Source organism: Callorhinus ursinus, unplaced genomic scaffold (genome assembly GCF_003265705.2).
Source record: "Callorhinus ursinus isolate GAN/ISIS: 27379988/994484 unplaced genomic scaffold, GSC_fseal_2.0 scaffold50, whole genome shotgun sequence".
In the NCBI taxonomy this organism is placed as follows: Eukaryota; Metazoa; Chordata; class Mammalia; order Carnivora; family Otariidae; genus Callorhinus; species Callorhinus ursinus.
The window spans coordinates 4993344-5010948 of record NW_027397112.1 but is presented as its reverse complement, the minus strand read 5'-3'; the positions used below and the strand labels follow the sequence as shown (position 1 = coordinate 5010948).

General features: G+C 48.1%; 1 protein-coding gene across 3 annotated transcripts in view; it reads right to left on the bottom strand.

Annotated features, from left to right (window-relative positions):
* Positions 1–17605, bottom strand: part of FAM20A (FAM20A golgi associated secretory pathway pseudokinase) — a 48405-nt gene that overhangs the window by 22688 nt on the left and 8112 nt on the right. Inside the window, exon 2 of one of the 3 annotated variants that reach the window (XM_073883211.1) lies at positions 15970–16059. The exons of the other annotated variants lie outside the window; for them this stretch is intronic. Within the exon in view, the coding sequence (XP_073739312.1) occupies positions 15970–16059 (90 nt within the window). The remainder of the gene's footprint in view (positions 1–15969; positions 16060–17605) is intronic. 3 annotated transcript variants of the gene reach the window in all.

The following is a 17605-nucleotide window of genomic DNA, read 5'->3' as shown; positions in this document are numbered from 1 at the left end:
ACTACAAAGGTAGAGTCTTTTTCTGTTTTCTTCTTGACACTGGATCCTCAGCATTTGGCGTCTAAGCGGTGCCTAAGAAATCTTTGTGGAGTGTGTGAAAGTGCTCCGTAGCTCACACGTAGTGGATGCACAGCTGTGTAAGCACCACCGACTGTATTTTTCTGGAAAGACGGTAAGTAGAAATCACAAGCTTACTCAAGAGAAGCTGATCTGCATGCTTTTTCGATATCACATGTTTGCTATAATATTAAAATCTCCAGACATTCTACCTGCCATCCTTCTTTCTTAATAGCTGTGTCATTTTTTAAATTTCCTGCTTCTCCTGCATCAGGACAGACTGAGCTGATCTTGGGAAATAACCTCTGTCCTTTCTGCTGAAATAACAAGTCTCCTTTTGGCATCTGGACACAAATTCCCTTCCAAAAGCGGTGCAATGATGCCAAGCCCTCTCAAGCATAGCGATTTCAGTTGTGCACCACAGAATTTATATTTTGCTAAATTTGGTGGTTATGAAGCTGTAATGAGAAATGACACTCCCTTTTCTGCTGTGAAAGCTCACACTGAGGTCCCCTGCAGAGGAATTTGGTGATAATCCATTAATTATTTTCTAACTACTTGAATCCCTGTTCATTTCCTGGAGCTGTTCATTCCTGAGCAATTCTAGAAGGTGCTGTGCCAGGTGCAGAGGCATGACGGGGCTCCCCCTCCTGCTCCATCACCTAAGCTAGGACGGATGATCTTTGGAAGTTCGCGGAGCCCTGGCCATCTGTACCCAGGATCCCAAACAGAGGGAGGGAGGTGGGAACGGGACTGTCAGGCACCCAGGCAAAATCCTCTCTGTTGGAAACTCAGTGTAGTGGTCCTTATGCCACAGCATCAGCAGAGAGAAAGAGCGAGCGTGAAATATTTCAGAGTCACGTTATTATCTTCCCAACTAAGAAGCTCTACATTTCTCAAGGGGAAGGATCGGCCTTGGATTGCTTTTGCTCCCGCCTCAGTATTTGGCAAAGTGCTGTGCACACAGTAAATGCTCTATAAATAATGATTCCAAGATGTCTGAACAAGTTTCCTGCTGCAAAGATGCCATCAGGCTCCAAAACACTAGTATCAAAACTTGGTAGGGGGGATCCCTTGAACACGGGAATTGCACTAGATTTTGATCTCTGTTAGAACGGAACTTAGAAGGTTGGTTTTCCTCGTTTTATAAATTTCCAAAAGCACTCTGTGAGGAAGAAAATTTAAAAAGCATTATAGTGAGCCTTATGGGACTTGGCTTTCCATTTAAATCTGTGCACCTGCTTGATCCATATGTCTGATTCGGTATTCTTATCCTTGACATTGGTCTTAGAAAGAACATTTATTCAGAGATGTTTATTGTGGTGGTAATGAGTTTGGAAAATGCTTCTTTGGATTTTTCTATATCTCCTGTGACCAAGAAGGATCCAGGTTTAGTGGGGCCTGACACACATTTGGAGGACCATTTTTTAAGAAAGAGAGTACAAAATTATGAAAACAAAATTAGGCATGAGAGTGGCTATTTATTTAAAATAAGAGATATCAACAAATTAAGAGTGCCTTGAGGATTTAGATCCTTTCTTCTGAGATTCCATGTTTACCCAGAAATAACATCTTGACTGCGACCTGGCTCCCTCCCTAGCTAGCTTTCCTCCACACCCTACGGCTTCCAGCACCCACAGGGGAAGTCGGGGACTCTGGCTGACGCTTTATCATCATCATGGTAACTCTGCCTCGGACAGGCAAGTATGCAGTTCACAACCCAGAAATATTTACTTAGCACCTAGCATGTCACTTTCAAGCACATTATCTTAGGGCAGTCTTTAGGGGCTTTATGTACTGGATCTTCTCGATTCCCTTGGCCAGTAGCTGAGTGTGAGAACGTCAGAACAACAGCATCGAGCAGAAGTGATTGAGGCCAAGAAGGGCGTGAGCTTTTGGAAATGGCTTTTTCTGTTCACCATTCAAATGGACTTGATTTCTGAGACCCAAGCCCTGAGCTCCTGCTGGCAGCATGGGCTCACTATAGAATTATGCAGAATGACCAGCCTTCAGCAGACTGCTTGACTCACCATCAAAACCCTGTGGCTCATCATATACACAGGTCACAGGCTGCTGACTGATGTCTCCCTGCCGCTCGGTCCCATGGGTTCAATGAGACTATTTCCCATTGTGTCCCTCTCTACTCATCTGCCCCCTCATCCGTTCATCTCTGTGCCCTGGAGGCCAAGGGAAGCCCACGGGAGCTGTGATGTAATAGTGGTGACCCGGAGCCGCAGACCCCAAAGTGACCTCCCCCACTGCTCCTCATTTCCTCATTTCACTTCCCAAGACAGAAGTGCACTCACCCCCAGAGTCTGTCCTTGAGCTCGGAAGGAATATCCGCTTCCATTAGCTCGTGGATCAAAGCTTGATTTTTAGGGGTAGGTGACAGGTGGTGAGGCTGCTGTGTCTCTAAGTTAATGATGAGTTTGCGAATCCAGAGAGAGGGGAGGGTGGAGAGGCAGGTCCTCAGTCCTGAGTCCTGGCGCTGCCACTCACGGCTGTGTGACCTGCGGCAAGTTACCTGACCTCTCTGTGCTTCACTCCATCTGAACAGTAGGGATGGTGAATGTACCCAGCTTATGTGATTTGGGTGAAGATTAAATAAATTCATTGTTATCTATGTGAGTTATTAACTATGATTTCTGGGACTCCATTTTCATAGGGCTCTGTATGCCTCACGCTGGTGGGGGAAGGAGGACTGTGAAGAATTTTGCACAAGAGCTGCTTAATTTCCCAGTTATCTGAGTTCTGCTCACGAGGGTGAAAGCAAGAGCTCTGGTCTACCTTCCCTAGGATGGCTCCTGCAGTAGGCTAACCAATGGCTCCCCCCAGAGATACCTAAATCCTAATTCTGGAAACTGTGAGCATTTCCCTATATGACCAAAGGGACTTGCAGGAGTGATTAAGTTGGGGATCCGGAGAGGCGGCGATGATCCTGGATTGCCAGCATATCATCACAAGAATCCTTATAAGAGGGACACATGGTGGAGAAGACAGAGGGAGGAGGGGAATCAATGTGACCACAGGGGCAGAACCCAGAGGGAAGGGACCTGGAGAACACCAGTTCTCCCCTAGAGCCTTAGGCAAGAACATGACCTTGCCTACACCTTCACTTTGGACTTCTGGCCTCCAGAAAAGTAAGAAAATAAGTTTCTGGTGTTTTAAACCACCCAGGTTGTGGTCGTTTTTTTTTTTTTTTCTTTCCCTGCAGCGCTAATACCAGCAGCCCCGGGCAGGCACAGCCGATGAACCACCAACGGAAACCACCGGCCCTGGGGGGGTTCTCGGCACCGCGGTTCCTGAGAGCAAGTCCAGAGGGCATCCCCTCAGAAAGCACCGTTCCGTGCCCAGGAGCTCGCACTGGGGGAGGTGGCTGCTAATCGGTTGGAGAAAGGTATCGCTTGTCCATTCCACCCCGAATTCTGAAAGCTGGCTGCGTACTAGACTCTTTAACCAGCTCTGGCCAGACAATGAAACAAGCTCCCACAAAGACACGAGAGCCCAGCAACAGGCAACAAGGGGGCGCCCAGGCAGATCCAAATCCAGGCTGCTGTGACCTTGCCCGGCGGCTCCCGAGAGCCAGCCCCTCACACCTGTGGCCAGCACCCTTCGCCACCACCCCCGCCCCCCGCACCGGTGCTCTCGCATATGGTGGTCAACGGTCAACATGAGGGAGCTCTTGCTCTCTGCCCGCCACTTCATAAGCCCTGGCTCATTCCTTGTCACAACTACACAATTACCCAATGAGGCAGGTCCATGTTAGCCCCATTTCATGGGTGAGGAGGCTGACCTGAGTTAGGGACCTGTGTGGAGCTGCCTCAGGGTCACTGGGCTGGTGAGGGGCAGCTGCAGAGCAGGGACACACATCTCACCGACTGCCTTCTGAGGGCATCTCCTCATCACCACTCTGGATGCCTGTCGCCTCCTGGGCCATTTACCACCCTCTGGCTCCCCGTACCGGGGCTCTGAGCGAGGCTCGCTGATCACTCCGCAGGCTCCTCCCTGGGGAGAGGGATGTATAGGCCCACAGATGCATCCAGGAGGCCCATCCAGGTAAGGAGGGCATCACTGCACACATCCTTCACACTCGGTGGAGGGTACCACAGAAGACATTAGCTACGTGCAGTTGGGAACTTAGGCATGAAAGGACTTGCTTAACTGATGTGGGAATCTGAGATAAAATAAGGAAGGAACCCTTGGTCCTCACGCTCCAGAGTGTGAAAAAAAATAAAGATCTTATCAAAGTGGCTAGACTTATCCATTTTGGGCAGACCTTGTTGATTTTGGATGGTTAGACACCCGTGGCAACAAGGAGGGACATTCCAGGAGCTGAGACAGTGACCTCAGTGGGAAACCCGCTTCTCTCTCTTCATAACAACCTGAAGACCGATCACCGAAGATGTGAGTAGACTGGACACTCTAGAGAGAAAGGCAAGAGCAATCCCTGGTCTCTGGGATCCCCAGACTCAAGTCAGGGAACCTGCAGATACCTTCCAGTTGGGCTACGCTTCCCAGATTTAGGCCTGGGTGTAGAGCTAAGCACCAGCATGACTCACAAACATCACTGGTTGCACACAAATAAATTTGGAAGGAGCGGCACACTGAAATCTCTCCAGACGAGTCACAGTGGTGGGAAGACAGTAAAGGCTCTGGGAAGTCCTGCAGCCAGCCCTCCTGTCCCAAGGGCCCTTCCTGTTCACAGCCCGTGTCGGCACCCCCTGGACTCCGTGGCGCACACAACACATTTGGGAAACATTAAAGATGAGTACTGGACCAAGGAACCCCTCCACCCAACCACGATGTGATGATTCATAGAGCAGGGGTCCCATAGCTGTTGCCCATTTTTTCCATAGGACTGCTGCCTCTGGCGAAGACCAGATCTTCTCAATGAGAGGCCATTTCACCCCTCAGGGGTGGCCATACTTAGAGACCTTTTTGCAATCGAGTTGGCGGGGGGAGGGGAGTGCTCAGGGACGCTGCTAAAACACCCTACGGTACATAGGAGAGCCGAGCACAACAGAAAATCGGCCCAAAACATCAGTAGTGCTGATGTGAGCGACCCTGGGCTGGAACCACAAAATCACAAGCAAATAAAGCACTTAATCCTCTGATGATGACCTGAAAATTGCAGCGATGGGTTCTGGACTCTGTGCAATTTAATATTTTCCACAGACAGCACACAAGTCTTCCTCGGGGCCTCCCACACTCCTCCTATATCTTCCGTGCAGCAAAAGTTAAAAATGTTACTTAATGGTTTATAAAAAAGAAAACCCCAAATGTGAGTCAGCATTTACTGAGCTGTCAGACTCATCCCAGCCTCACAAGCACGTGTCTAAAATGCTAACACACCTGTTACCTGCAAGAGATGCAGTACGGATCCGTTGAAATGTCATAATTTTGGTTCTTTTCATCCTCCGATTGTGCCGTCCCCAGAAAAACAGACAGATGCCTCACATACACACACATACTACGCATGCATACACACACACACACACACACACACACACACACACACACACACATGCTGTTAGCAAATGATACTGACGTTGAGCGGATGTGGGTCCTCTCTTTCTTGGACTGTTTCCCTGACTGCAGAAGACAGAAATGTGGTCTAAATGCAGTCTTCGGAGTGGACCCAGAAAAAGGAGGAACCTTAAAAATCCACACCCGGGGCCCTCTGATAATCAAAGGCTGATCAGAACATACTTATTTTCCAAAAACGTTTGAGCTCTGCCTTATTTCCTATCACACAGACGTGAGCATTTGAAGGATAGAAAGGTCTGAATGTGGGGAGATCTAACTGCAAGGGGTTGCAATCGGGGTTTAGGCTGGGGGCACATATTTTCATGGTTTGCAGGCCAGTTTCCTTGTGGCTCAGCCACAGATGAAATTCTTTCAAGTCCTTGGCCTGTGAGCTAGGGCTAATTTGCATGGCATTCTTTTTTCCATCTAATTTAGAAACTGAGAGAGTGATTGCAGATCTTGGCCTGTTTTCCTCCTCGGCACGAGCAATGAACCATGTGGAAGGATAATTTATTGAGATATTAATGTGTTTTTTGTTCTTGTGGAATTTTCCCCACCCCTGTTCTGAGCAGGTAGGTGGGCTTTTGAGTTTCCTTGTCTCAGAAGGGGTGTTTATGATCGAGGAAGAAGGAGACATTTAGACAGGCTACCCCACTCCTTCTCTGGCTTTTTTGATTTTTGATTTTTTGGAAAGCCTAAACTCAGTGAAGGGATACGCTGAACAGGGGAATTTGACAGACTGTAGGATGTGCCTACCGAAGCACAAACTTTTGCGGGAAGTAGGCACAGTCTGTAAGCTGCTTAGGAAAGGAAAGTTGGCTTGGGGTCGTGAGTCTGGTCTGTTTCCTGGGGGTGACCCAGGGTGCTGGAAAGTGACTGTGTGTTGTGCCTTAGGAAGGTGCATTTCAGGTACCAGGAACCCACCTCAGCAAATAATCCTACGCTTGTGCTTGAGCTTGGCACAGACGCAACAGAGCCTCCCCGTGCCCCGCCCCGGCTTGGCACCTGCACAAGCCCAGGTGATGAACATGGACTAGCAGGTCCTCCTTACCTGTTCCGCCACCTGCGACCTTAAGCATGTTCCCCCAACCCTGAGAGCCTTTGGGAAAAAGGGCTCCCATGATGACTTAGATTAAATGTCTAGCCAACTTAACAGGAAAGGGGGCTTAGAGTTTCATTTGATTGGATTTCTCAGAAAAAGAAATCCATGTCACATTCCTTTCCCACTTGTGTTGGTGGAGTAAAAGCAGGTTCTGCTAGAGTTACAGTGCAATCCTGAGATCTCAGTGGCTTCCCAAAACACAGGCTTCTTTCTCACTCATGCTACTTGTTTAGTGAAGGTCACAGCGTGATTCAGGGACCTGGCGTTAGGGATACGCCAAGATCCCAGCGTGTGGCCTTCCGAAGTCATCAGGGTCGGGAGAGGCCCTGGAGAGTTAACTACTGGCCAGGAAGTGATGTAGGTCACGTCCACTCTCCTGCCACTGGCTAGAACTGGTCAGATGTCCCCCCACCCCCGCCCGGCTACCAGGGGGCTGGGACACAAGGGGAACACGTGGATTTTGGTGCCTCTGCCACAGTCTCGTGGTATTTAATCCACATAGGATGCATCTTTTTATTTAATGTTACTAACTTGCATTTGTGTAGAGCTTATTACACATGTATTTTGGGGGTTCTTTGCATGTATTATCTTATTCTAGTTTCCCCAAGCCCTGTGAATGGGTCACCCCTCCCTCCAGTCTCTGGAGGGAGAAATTAAGGTCCACGAAGGGGCAGTAACAAAGTGGTAAATGAAAAGGAGGAAGGAACAGCTAGGGTGTCTGACCCGGACCTTTTCGGCTCTTCCACAGAGGCAGCAGAGAAAGTGACGCTTTGTCAAGGATTTATTTAGACTATTGGTGGGGCCTCCATAAAGATCAGGGAGGGGTGGTGAGAACACCAAACGTGCTTATCTGTTTGCTGTTGGGAAAGCAATGACGGTATCAAGATTTTAGTGAGGTTTTGCCGAATGGGCTGATTTCTCGACACAAACTCTTTTCTATCTGGTTGAAACACGATCACTTCCTCCTCTCCGAGCTGGTTTCATGCTATGTTGCAACAGACTACTTGTTTTCACTCGGGGCTAACTGGGTCTCCAACCCCATCCTGACCTCCCCGGGGTCACTGCTCTGGCTCAGCGATTGAGTAAGACCTACCCAGTGTGACAGGGGCTTCTGAGCTGGAGGGGACCCAAAGCAGAGGAAACCTGAATCAGAAGGGGCAGATCGGGGACCGTCCCAGGTGTGGGAACCACGTGGACCTCTGTTCCCATGAGCAAAAATCAGACTCAAGAGGAACCAGTGACCCCAAATGGGTCTCTAGGTCTGAATAATAATAAGGAAAGTAGCTAACCTTTACACAGCACCTACCCTGTGCCAGGCACTGTTTTAAGTGCTTTGCAATTTTAACCTATGGAATCCTCACGGAAATTCCATATGAAGTCAGTATTATTATTAGTACTTCCTTAAAGACACGGGGACCGGTTTCAGGCAGCGAAGGTGACTTGTCCAAGGTCTTACAGCTAGGGAGTGACAGTGCTGCAATTAAGCCCAAACCTGGAATCAGAATATGGGAGAGAGATTCTACCATCACTGATTTTCCCCCTGATTATAAAAGCAACATTTTTGTGGCGTAAAAATAAAACAAACAGCTCTACGGTGCATCAAGATTGAGGAGCTGAGCTATTTTTACAGCTTTTGGCACTTACTGCCAACTTGCCCTCGGGAAGACCACACGATCTGTGTGTCCGTAGCAGAGGGCTGGGAGCATTTCCGCCTTGCCCACCTCGGGGCCATGATGCAAGGGGTCACTGAGAGCACAGCCCCCAGGCCTCCCGCACTCGAATCTCATTTCAGCTCTGCTGCCAGGACCCATCTCAGATAGGAGGCAAAGTTAAAGTCAACGTTGAATTTCTGCCTTGGAAATCCAGTTTCTCGTGTCACCTCGCCTCACCTGAGCCTTTCTCCTCCATCGAAGATGGGTGCAATAATAGTACCTCTCTTACGGGGTTGTTGTGAGGACTACGTAAGATAGTTTGTGAAGGAGGCAGCGCGGGGCCCCGAGGAGTAAGTGCTCCTTGGGTGTCAGCTCTTGGCAATGTCACTGACTCACCAGAGGCTCGGTTGCAAGGGAAAGAAAGGTCTGCAATGAGCAGAGAGCAGCCTGTTTAAGTGGCTTAAGAAACGCTTTGTGAAAAGAAAAGAGAAGGGAAGAAAGAAAAGTCATTCCTGGAATCTGCAGGATTCTTGTCATTGCAAGTCATGTCACTGAACAAACATTAGCCGACCGCTTTTCACTCAGAAGCGTGCGTGCATGCATGTGGGGTGGGAAGTGATGTGATTTCTGAACGAGGTAGGCTAATTGCACATTGACCCGGTTCCATGTTTTGTCTGTCCGCAAGCACTAGGTATCTGACATCCAGGTGACCGTGGGGACATCAGTACACGTATTTTCTGTCTCTGGAAGCCCCAGATGTGGCTAAGGCAAGCCAGGGTGCTGGCCGGCCTGGAGGCCCTGTGCTTTCCCTGGCAGGGAGTGGGAGCTGACCAAAGCTGCTGTTTCATCATCAACCATGAATCCCACGTAAATGGATAAGGCTGGAGACGGACAGCGGGGCAAGTCACCCATAAGGAACATGAAAGAATAACCAACGAGTGGTTCTTCCCTATTGGTGACTCAGTGCCGTATGGCCCAGGCACCCCGCTCAGGGTGTTACATATGTGACCTCACTCTGCCCTCCTGACACGCCTCGGGGTGGGTATTCCTGCCCATACTGCCGACCAGCACAACAGGTCTCCAGAAGATGAGCCTCGGGCCTCCCGGCGGCACGTGGCAGAGCCAGGATTTAAACCCAGAACGGCCTGACCACAGAGCCTCTGAAGTACTCTTTTTCTCTTTCATGCACCAAACATTTATTAAGCACCTACTATGTACAAGCCAGACTTTTAGATACCGGCTTACATTGTCAAAGAGGCAAGCAAGGCTCCATCCTTCTATTAGGCTCCTGGGGCTGCCGTAACAGATGACCACACGTTTGGTGGCTTTCCAGAAATTTAGTGCTCTCACAGTTCTGGAGTCCAGGAGTTTGGCATTGAGGTATCAGTAAGGCTGTGCTCCTTCTGGTGGGGGGGGGGGGGGGGAGGGGGACCCGTGCGGGGGAGAGTCCATTCTCTGCTTCTTCCAGCTTCTGGTGGCTGTTGGCATTCCCTGCCTGGTGGCCCCATCACCCTGCTCTCTGCTTTCTTGCTCACACTGTCTCCTCTTCTGTGTCTAATCTCCCTCTGTTTTTCCTTAAAAGGATACTTGTTTTAGGATTTAAGACCCACCCAGATTACCCAGGATGATCTCCTCATCTCAAGATTCTTCACTTAATTACATCTACAAAGACTTTTTTCCTTTTCCAAATAAGATAACGGTGACAGATTCAGGGAATTAGGATGCAAATATATCCATTCAATTCAGTACAATCCTTAAAAAACTTGTGATCTAGTGAGGTTATATGCTGAGCATATCAATAAACAAGAAGGTGTTAAGTCCTGTTAAGAGTCCTGATGAGAATAAGGCAGGAGCCGGCAAACGAGGCCCTGGGACCCCTCTAGGTCGCTGGGACAGGAAAGCTCCCTGTGGGTGGGCAGCTTTGAAAGGAGACCCGAAGGGCAAGAAGGAGCCAGCTGGTTATCTGGGGCCCAAGGGTTCTGGCCCATCTGCTTGATTTTTTTTTTTTTTTTTATACTTAATGAGTAACTGATGTTTTTGGATGAGTTGGGCACGGCACCCCTGCCAGGAAGTCAGGAAGAAGCACTTTCATGTATGCAGATAAAATAGTTTTCCTATCACAGACTACAAGTAACCTTAACAGATCACTAACTCCATTATTGCCAGAAAGAAGGGCTGCAGCATGATTGTCATAAATCCAAGCTCATCATTTCTGGCTGACCTCCTCAGACCTTTTAATGGATTCACAGCTCATAACAGAACAGAAAGCCACCTCATTCAGTTACATTTTGCACTGAGTTTAACCCGCAGGGGCCACTATTAAATTCTGCTGCTCAAATTAGGCATTCAATGGTTGCTTTGTTGATGGTTTTTTTAATATCAAAGGTAGACATTTGGTTATAATCTCCTTAAATATTTTTCCAGCCCCCAATTTTGCAGTCACATGCTGTGGCATATGGCTTGGCAGTATTGATTACCCTTTGGCCCATCTGTCGTAACAGATCCAAAAGTATTGTGTGAGGTGGATCCAGACTGCCCTTGGACCTTTGGCTCCTCGCTGGACGGAGGTCGGTGGCTTTGAATTCACTCACCCATCCCGTTGGACCACGACCTTCACAGAGAGCCTTCTGTTCCTACTTCCAAGTTTAGCCAACTGCCAAGTCTCCTTCTCTGTGCTGAAGGATAACCTTGAGAAGCGGCCCTCCAGGTGCTTGCAGGCATCTTATCCTAAATACAATGGCACGCAACATCAATCTGCCATGGGGCGCGTGGCTGGCTCATTCGGTGAAGCATCTGCCTTTGGCTCAGGTCATGATCTCAGGGTCCCGGCATCAGGCTCCCTGCTCAGCAGGCAGCCTGCTTCTCCCTCTCCCTCTGTCCTTCCCCCCGCTCGGGCTCTCTCTTGCTCACTCTCTCAAATAAATAAAGAAAATATTAAAAAAAAAGAAGCAGCTCTGCTAAAAAAGTGAGATTGGTGGAGACCTGCCCAAAGGAGGTGTCTGCTACCCATTCCTCTGGAAACCGCAATGCTGTCAATTTTCTCCTTAGAAAAGACAGGCCGGTGGGCCTACCGGCCGGGACTGGCCCACATGGGGCCCTCGAGGACATAATTGTATGGACTTGCTGTGGGCTACAGTGCCGCTTATGCTGGGGAAGTCTTCCAAGGTGGGGGACCCTGGTCCTTATACCAGATGGTGTCCTCTGAGATGCAGGATGTGAAGGAGGAGGAGAGCAGGGAATTTCCAGGAATCCCTGTGCCCTTCCTGGGCCATGGGCTAGCTCTCGCCCTATAGACATGACTGGTGGTTCTCCTGAGCACAGCTAACTCTGGGGTGGGTGGGTTTTCACAGAGGTGTTTGAGAAGTTCTTCATTCTAGGGCCCGTGGGTCTTATTTTCCCTTTGACTTGTTTTACTCACTATTTTACATTTTTTTACAATGAGACATATCATAATTATCTTTATGATATATCTAAAAGATTATCTACTAGATAATGTTATCTTTTTTTATATATATATTTTTTTTAAGATTTTATTTATTTATTTGAGAGAGAGAGAATGAGAGATAGAGAGCACGAGAGGGAAGAGGGTCAGAGGGAGAAGCAGACTCCCTGCTGAGCAGGGAGCCCGATGTGGGACTCGATCCCGGGACTCCAGGATCATGACCTGAGCCGAAGGCAGTCGCTTAACCACCTGAGCCACCCAGGCGCCCCTAGATAATGTTATCTTTAAAATTTTTTTTTTTTTACAATAAAACAATGGTCACTGATAGCCTGTGTATTCATAATGGAACGTGACTGCAATGCGCTGCCGGCTGGTCTTGAAAAAGACCTAATGTCCATGGCCTAATCCTTGGGACCTGTGAATGTGCCCTTAGTTGGAAATAGTCTATGCAGATGTAACAAAGTTAAGGAATTTTGAGATGAGATGGTCTTGGATTCTCCATGTGCGCCCCAGATCCAATGACACGTGTCCTTACAGGAGAGAGACATAGGTGGTGGAGAAGACCCATACGCACGGGGACAGAAGAAGATGAGGTAATGGGACCATGGAGGCAGGGCTGGGAGTGATGCGGCCACAGGTCAGAGGATGCTGGCAATCATAGCAAAGAACCGGTTCTCCCCCAGAGCCTCTGGACAGAGTGCTGTGCCCTCTGCCACATGGCCCCAGGGTTTCAGAGTCAGCCTCCAGAATCGTAAAAGAATAAATTTGTTACAGGAGCCCCAGGAAACATGCCAGTGACGGGATTCCCTTCTCAGACCTTGCTCAGGGAATGCTAACAGCCAATGGCTCAGGGGCATGTCTTCTGACTTCTGAGAACTGGGACATCTTGGGCGTGCCGCGCATCTCGTCAAGTGTTCTCTGCCGAGGGGTCCAGGCCACTGAGCAACATAGTGTGTGGCATTAAAATCCCATCCTTGATGGTCTATTTCATTTTCTGGCAGCAAATTATCCTGGACGACCTCCGGTTCTCGCTATGACATTATAATGACACAATGATTGTGATTACAAGAAACATGGCACACACATTTTTCCCCGTGTTGCTTTGATGCCATTTCACGAAGGGAGTTTTTGCGAATTTCAACGGAGGGTGTTCCAAGAGGCGTGGTCTCTGAGGGTCTGGGCAGAAGACAGCACTTTTCTTCCCAGGGGTCCTACACAGGGTCCGCTGCCCAAGGCTGAAGCCAAAGATGCTGCTCTATATCCAAACACATATTGACTGGATGCCTTTCCATGGGAATACTCGGGTCAACCTCTTACTGGCTGTAAAGACCCATCCTTTTCTACAGTGAACTAATTACAGACTGTTTTAAAAGAGCTTCAGGAAGTACAAAGGACTCTACATATTCATGCCGTTAATCATATTAACAGTTATTGTCACAAATGCCCTAGAGATAAATGAACGGATAATGGTCTTTGGAAATTTGCTTATAAAATACAGGCTCTTAATGCACCTGAGAAGTGAAAACAAATTTTCATCATTGTTCTATTATGGTGGTTCATAGGAAAGGAAGTGTTTAAAAATTTACAGAACAAGGGATGCCTGGGTGGCTCAGTCGGTTAAGCGTCTGCCTTCGGCTCAGGTCATGATCCCAGGGTCCTGGGATCGAGCCCCACGTCGGGCTTCTTGCTCTGCAGGGAGCCTGCTTCTCCCTCTGCCTACCGCTCCCCCTGCTTGTGCTCTCTCTCTTTCTGACAAATAAATAAATAAATCAATAAAATCTTTAAAAAAAATTTACAAAACAAGTTTTAAACACCTGGTGAGATGATGCTGTGTCCTGGACCCATTCAATCAGACTGTGTGTGGCCTTGGCGAAGATTAGGACCATCGTGGGAGGGAGGCAGGGAGACAGAAAGCCCAGTGTCAGCTTCGGACCTCAAAAATGGTCTCCGGAACAAGGGGGACCTTCAAGTCTGTCCATGACCAGGTAGAGTAGAAAGAGTCTGAATGAAGAGCTAAACAAACACTTGGCCCTAAGGAGGGGATTGAGGCTGTCTTGTCTGGGAGTGAGGGAGTTTTCAAGGGCTTGAACAGGGAGTCCCAGAGGCTTCATGAAGCTGGAAGAACCACACCAGGAAGAGGGGACAATTTCAGAGATGACTTTGCCTGTGCCCCAGGAGCTGAGGGGGAGCCAGGCCCAAGCCAGCCGATCAGCCATGACTCTTTCGCATCAGTTACCTCTGTATTAGTCTGCTCAGGCTGCCGTACCAAAATACAGCAGACTGGTGCCGCTTAAACAATAGAAATTTATTTCTCACGGTTCTGGAGGCTAGAAGTCCAAGATCAAGGTGTCAGCGGACTTGGTTTCTCCCAAGGCCTGTCTCCATGGCTTAAGGGTGGCCGCCTTCCCTGTGTCCTCACATGGCCGTCTCTCCCTCTTCTTTCAAGGACACCAGTCATGGTGGATTAAGACCCCACCCTTGTGACCTCATTTAACCTTAATCTGAATTATCCAGTCTCCAAAAACAGTCATATTTTGTGGTGTACGGCAGGTTAGGACTTGAATGTATGACTTTTGCGGGAACATGACTCAGTCCATAGTGGCTTCATTTGATTTTTGAAGTGTGACTTTTGAAGGGTTATGTTAGACTTCTTTCTCACTGACATATGGGGCTGGCTCTTGCCACTTACAGCCGCCGGCTCACTGCCTGACAATTCACCAGCGAAAGGGACCTCTTCTGAGCCTTTGCTCAGTGGAACACTACTAAGTTATTAGACCACCTCCTCTCCAATGGCCAGGAGACCTGAATCTCCCCAGATGGCCTTTGATCTACCTTGGCCAATGAAATGTAGCAGAAGTGACACTTAGCAGGTTCTGGCCAGGACCCCCAGGGGCTGTGCACACATCTCCTCTCTTTTAGTAACTTGCTACCACCATGTGATGAAGCCCGGATTAGCTGACTGGGGGGTGACAGGTGATGGAGAGCCACGATCATCATCTCAGCCAAGGTCCCAGACAACGGACCCCAGAGGAGAGGGCGCATCCCAGATCAGCAGAACTTATGCAGCAGCGCACCATAGATGTCTCAATGAGCCCAGCAGAGGCCAGAAGAATGCTCAGCTGAGCCCAGCCCAAACTGCTCACTTGCAGAATCATCAGCTAATAAATTGTTCTTGTTTTTCCTTTTTTTTTTTTTTTTAATGGTTCTTGTCTTAAGTCAGTACATTTTGGAATGATTTGTTGTGCAGCAAAAGCAAACAGTATATTAGCCCTAAAAGATGCTCTCTTATGCTCAAGGAGCCAGAAGCATTGGCAAAGCCATGGTGGGGGGTGTGGTCATTAGCAAGTGCCATGCTCTCATTACTGATAACAGATGGGGGGTGGGGCGGGGGCTTGGGTTCTAGGCACATCAATTTGAGAGAAAAGAAGAAAAGACGTTTACTCTATTTCTGCATATTTCAAATCAGTGGTTTTCACAATTTTTCTAGAAGTGGAACCTTCCTTACAAAAGAAATCTTACACGGAACCCCCAATGTATAAAACAAACAAAATGTTTAATTTATCATTATAAATCTAATTTATAGGGTGAAGTATGTAAACTTATCTTTTTTTGTAAACTTATTTTTATTTTTATTTATTTTTTTTTGTAAACTTATTTTTAAAAGCTAATCAACAAGAATGAGAGTGGTAACAGGATTATGAACTCAAGCATTCAAACTTGGAGGTAATGGAAGACAGAAATAGTCTTATTTCAGTACCTGATTAATTTCCACACATTGTGTTGGTAGTAGAGCACAAAAAATCCTGATCAATACACATAAGCACTGGGGATGGGAGACAGTTTTTAACAGCTCACCTTGCAATCTCAGAATACTCCTCAATTAAACAAAGATAGGAGGAGAGGGCATCCATCCGCATAAATTACCAATGTGCTGTCACGTGCATAACACAGTCAGGTGTGTTTTCTCATCTTAAGATCATCTTAAAGTATACTCTTTCAAGACGAAAATTAATCAATCATTTGCAGAACCTGAGAAGCACCTCCCCAAACCCTAGAAGTTCATGGAGTGCACCTGGAAAATGACTGCCCCATATTTTCACTCTGATAGACTTTGAAGAAGAAATCTTGGTCAAAGATGAGCCATGCTTGGAAAACAGAGCAGCCAGGAGCCTTCAGGGATCACAACTCACCCTCTTCGTTTCCGAAGGGAGGCAGGCCTGAAGAAGGCAAGCGATTTCTTCAGGATTGACACACAGACGTCTTGGCTCCAGGTAGAATCTCTTTTCAGGGGACAGAGACACGAGCCCGTGAATGAGCTGGGTCCACATCAGTTTCTTCTTTGGGCTCCCATGAAGGGAGTAAGGTTGATTTAAGCCCAAATACATAAAGATGCCTAGCTTCTTGGGAGGATTTTAATGGTTGGTATAAAAAGTCTGCACGCTAGGAATTTGTTATAAATGAATTTGGCTTTATTTTTATATTTTTGTTTTTTAAGATTTATTTATTTGAGCGAGAGAGAGCAGAGCGCAAGAGAGCACACACGAGCTGGGGTAGGGGGGTGAGGAGCAGAGGGAGAGGGAGAAGCAGACTCCCCCCTGAGCAGGGAGCCGGAGGTGGGTCTCTATCCCAGGACTCTGGGATCAGGACCTGAGCCAAAGGCAGATGTTTGACCGGCTGAGCCACCCAGGCACGCCTGAATGTGGTTTTAAAAAGGATTAATTATGGGGAGCCTAGGTGGCTCAGTCGTTAAGCGTCTGCATTGGCTCAGGTCATGATCCCAGGACCCTGGGATCAAGCCCCGCATCGGGCTCCCTGCTCCGCGGGAAGCCTGCTTCTCCCTCTCCCACTCCCCCTGCTTGTGTTCCCTCTCTTGCTGTCCCTCTCTGTCAAATAAATAAAATCTTTTTTTAAAAAAACTAAAAAGCCTTAATTAAAACTCCAGAACAGCGTCTACAGGAGTCAGAAAGTGCCTTGCGCTTAAGCTGAGACACTTTCCAGCATCACTGGTCAGGGCTGTTCCTCCAGTTCCCCTGCCCACCCAGTGTCAGTTTGGGGGATTGCTCTTCCCCACACTGAGCCACCTGGCTGAAAGGAGTTTCCAAAGCTCCGCCTCCCTGACGCCCGTGATTGGTTGAAGGGTGGGCAGCCGCCTCAAAGGTGGGCCAATCATAGCTCTCTACAGCCCGGCTGTTTTCTCAGACCCGGCCAATCAGCGTCTCTCCTCAGAATCTTTTTGGAAATCGGAGAAACACTTTTCTCTCCAGTCCTAGGACTGTTGGGACAGGAAGCCGCAGGAGGGGATTCAAACTAGGGAGACAGAAAGGACACCTGCCCCTGCTGAGTTTTGGTTACTGGAGTCTCTACATTTCCTTTTCCAGCTTGCATTACTTTGAGTTGGGTCTCTGTCACTTGAAACCAGAGTACACTTTTCAAAAATCATAAACTATTTCCTAGGGAAATAAACATATGCACAGAATGCAAACTTGGCATAAAATGTAAGGGAAACACAGACCTCCTCACTTGAACTCGATGGGGTCCAAAGACTCCGTTAAAAATCCCCCGCAATGGAACAGTACTTAATAAGGGGCTTGATTTGATTGTGGAGCTGTGGTTGGTCTTTCTCTAGCGTCTCTGACTGCTCAGAGGGGCACAGAATGCATAAAAAAAGCGGCTACTGGTTGTGCATCATTCTTAATTCAGAGCGAAAAACACGAGCTGAGCTGTTAAGTGCAGACAAATACACGATTCCTACAGAATTTGCAACTGTTCAGCCACGGAAGAAAATGAGTCAGAAATAGAAAACTCACATTTGAACTGATGAAACGG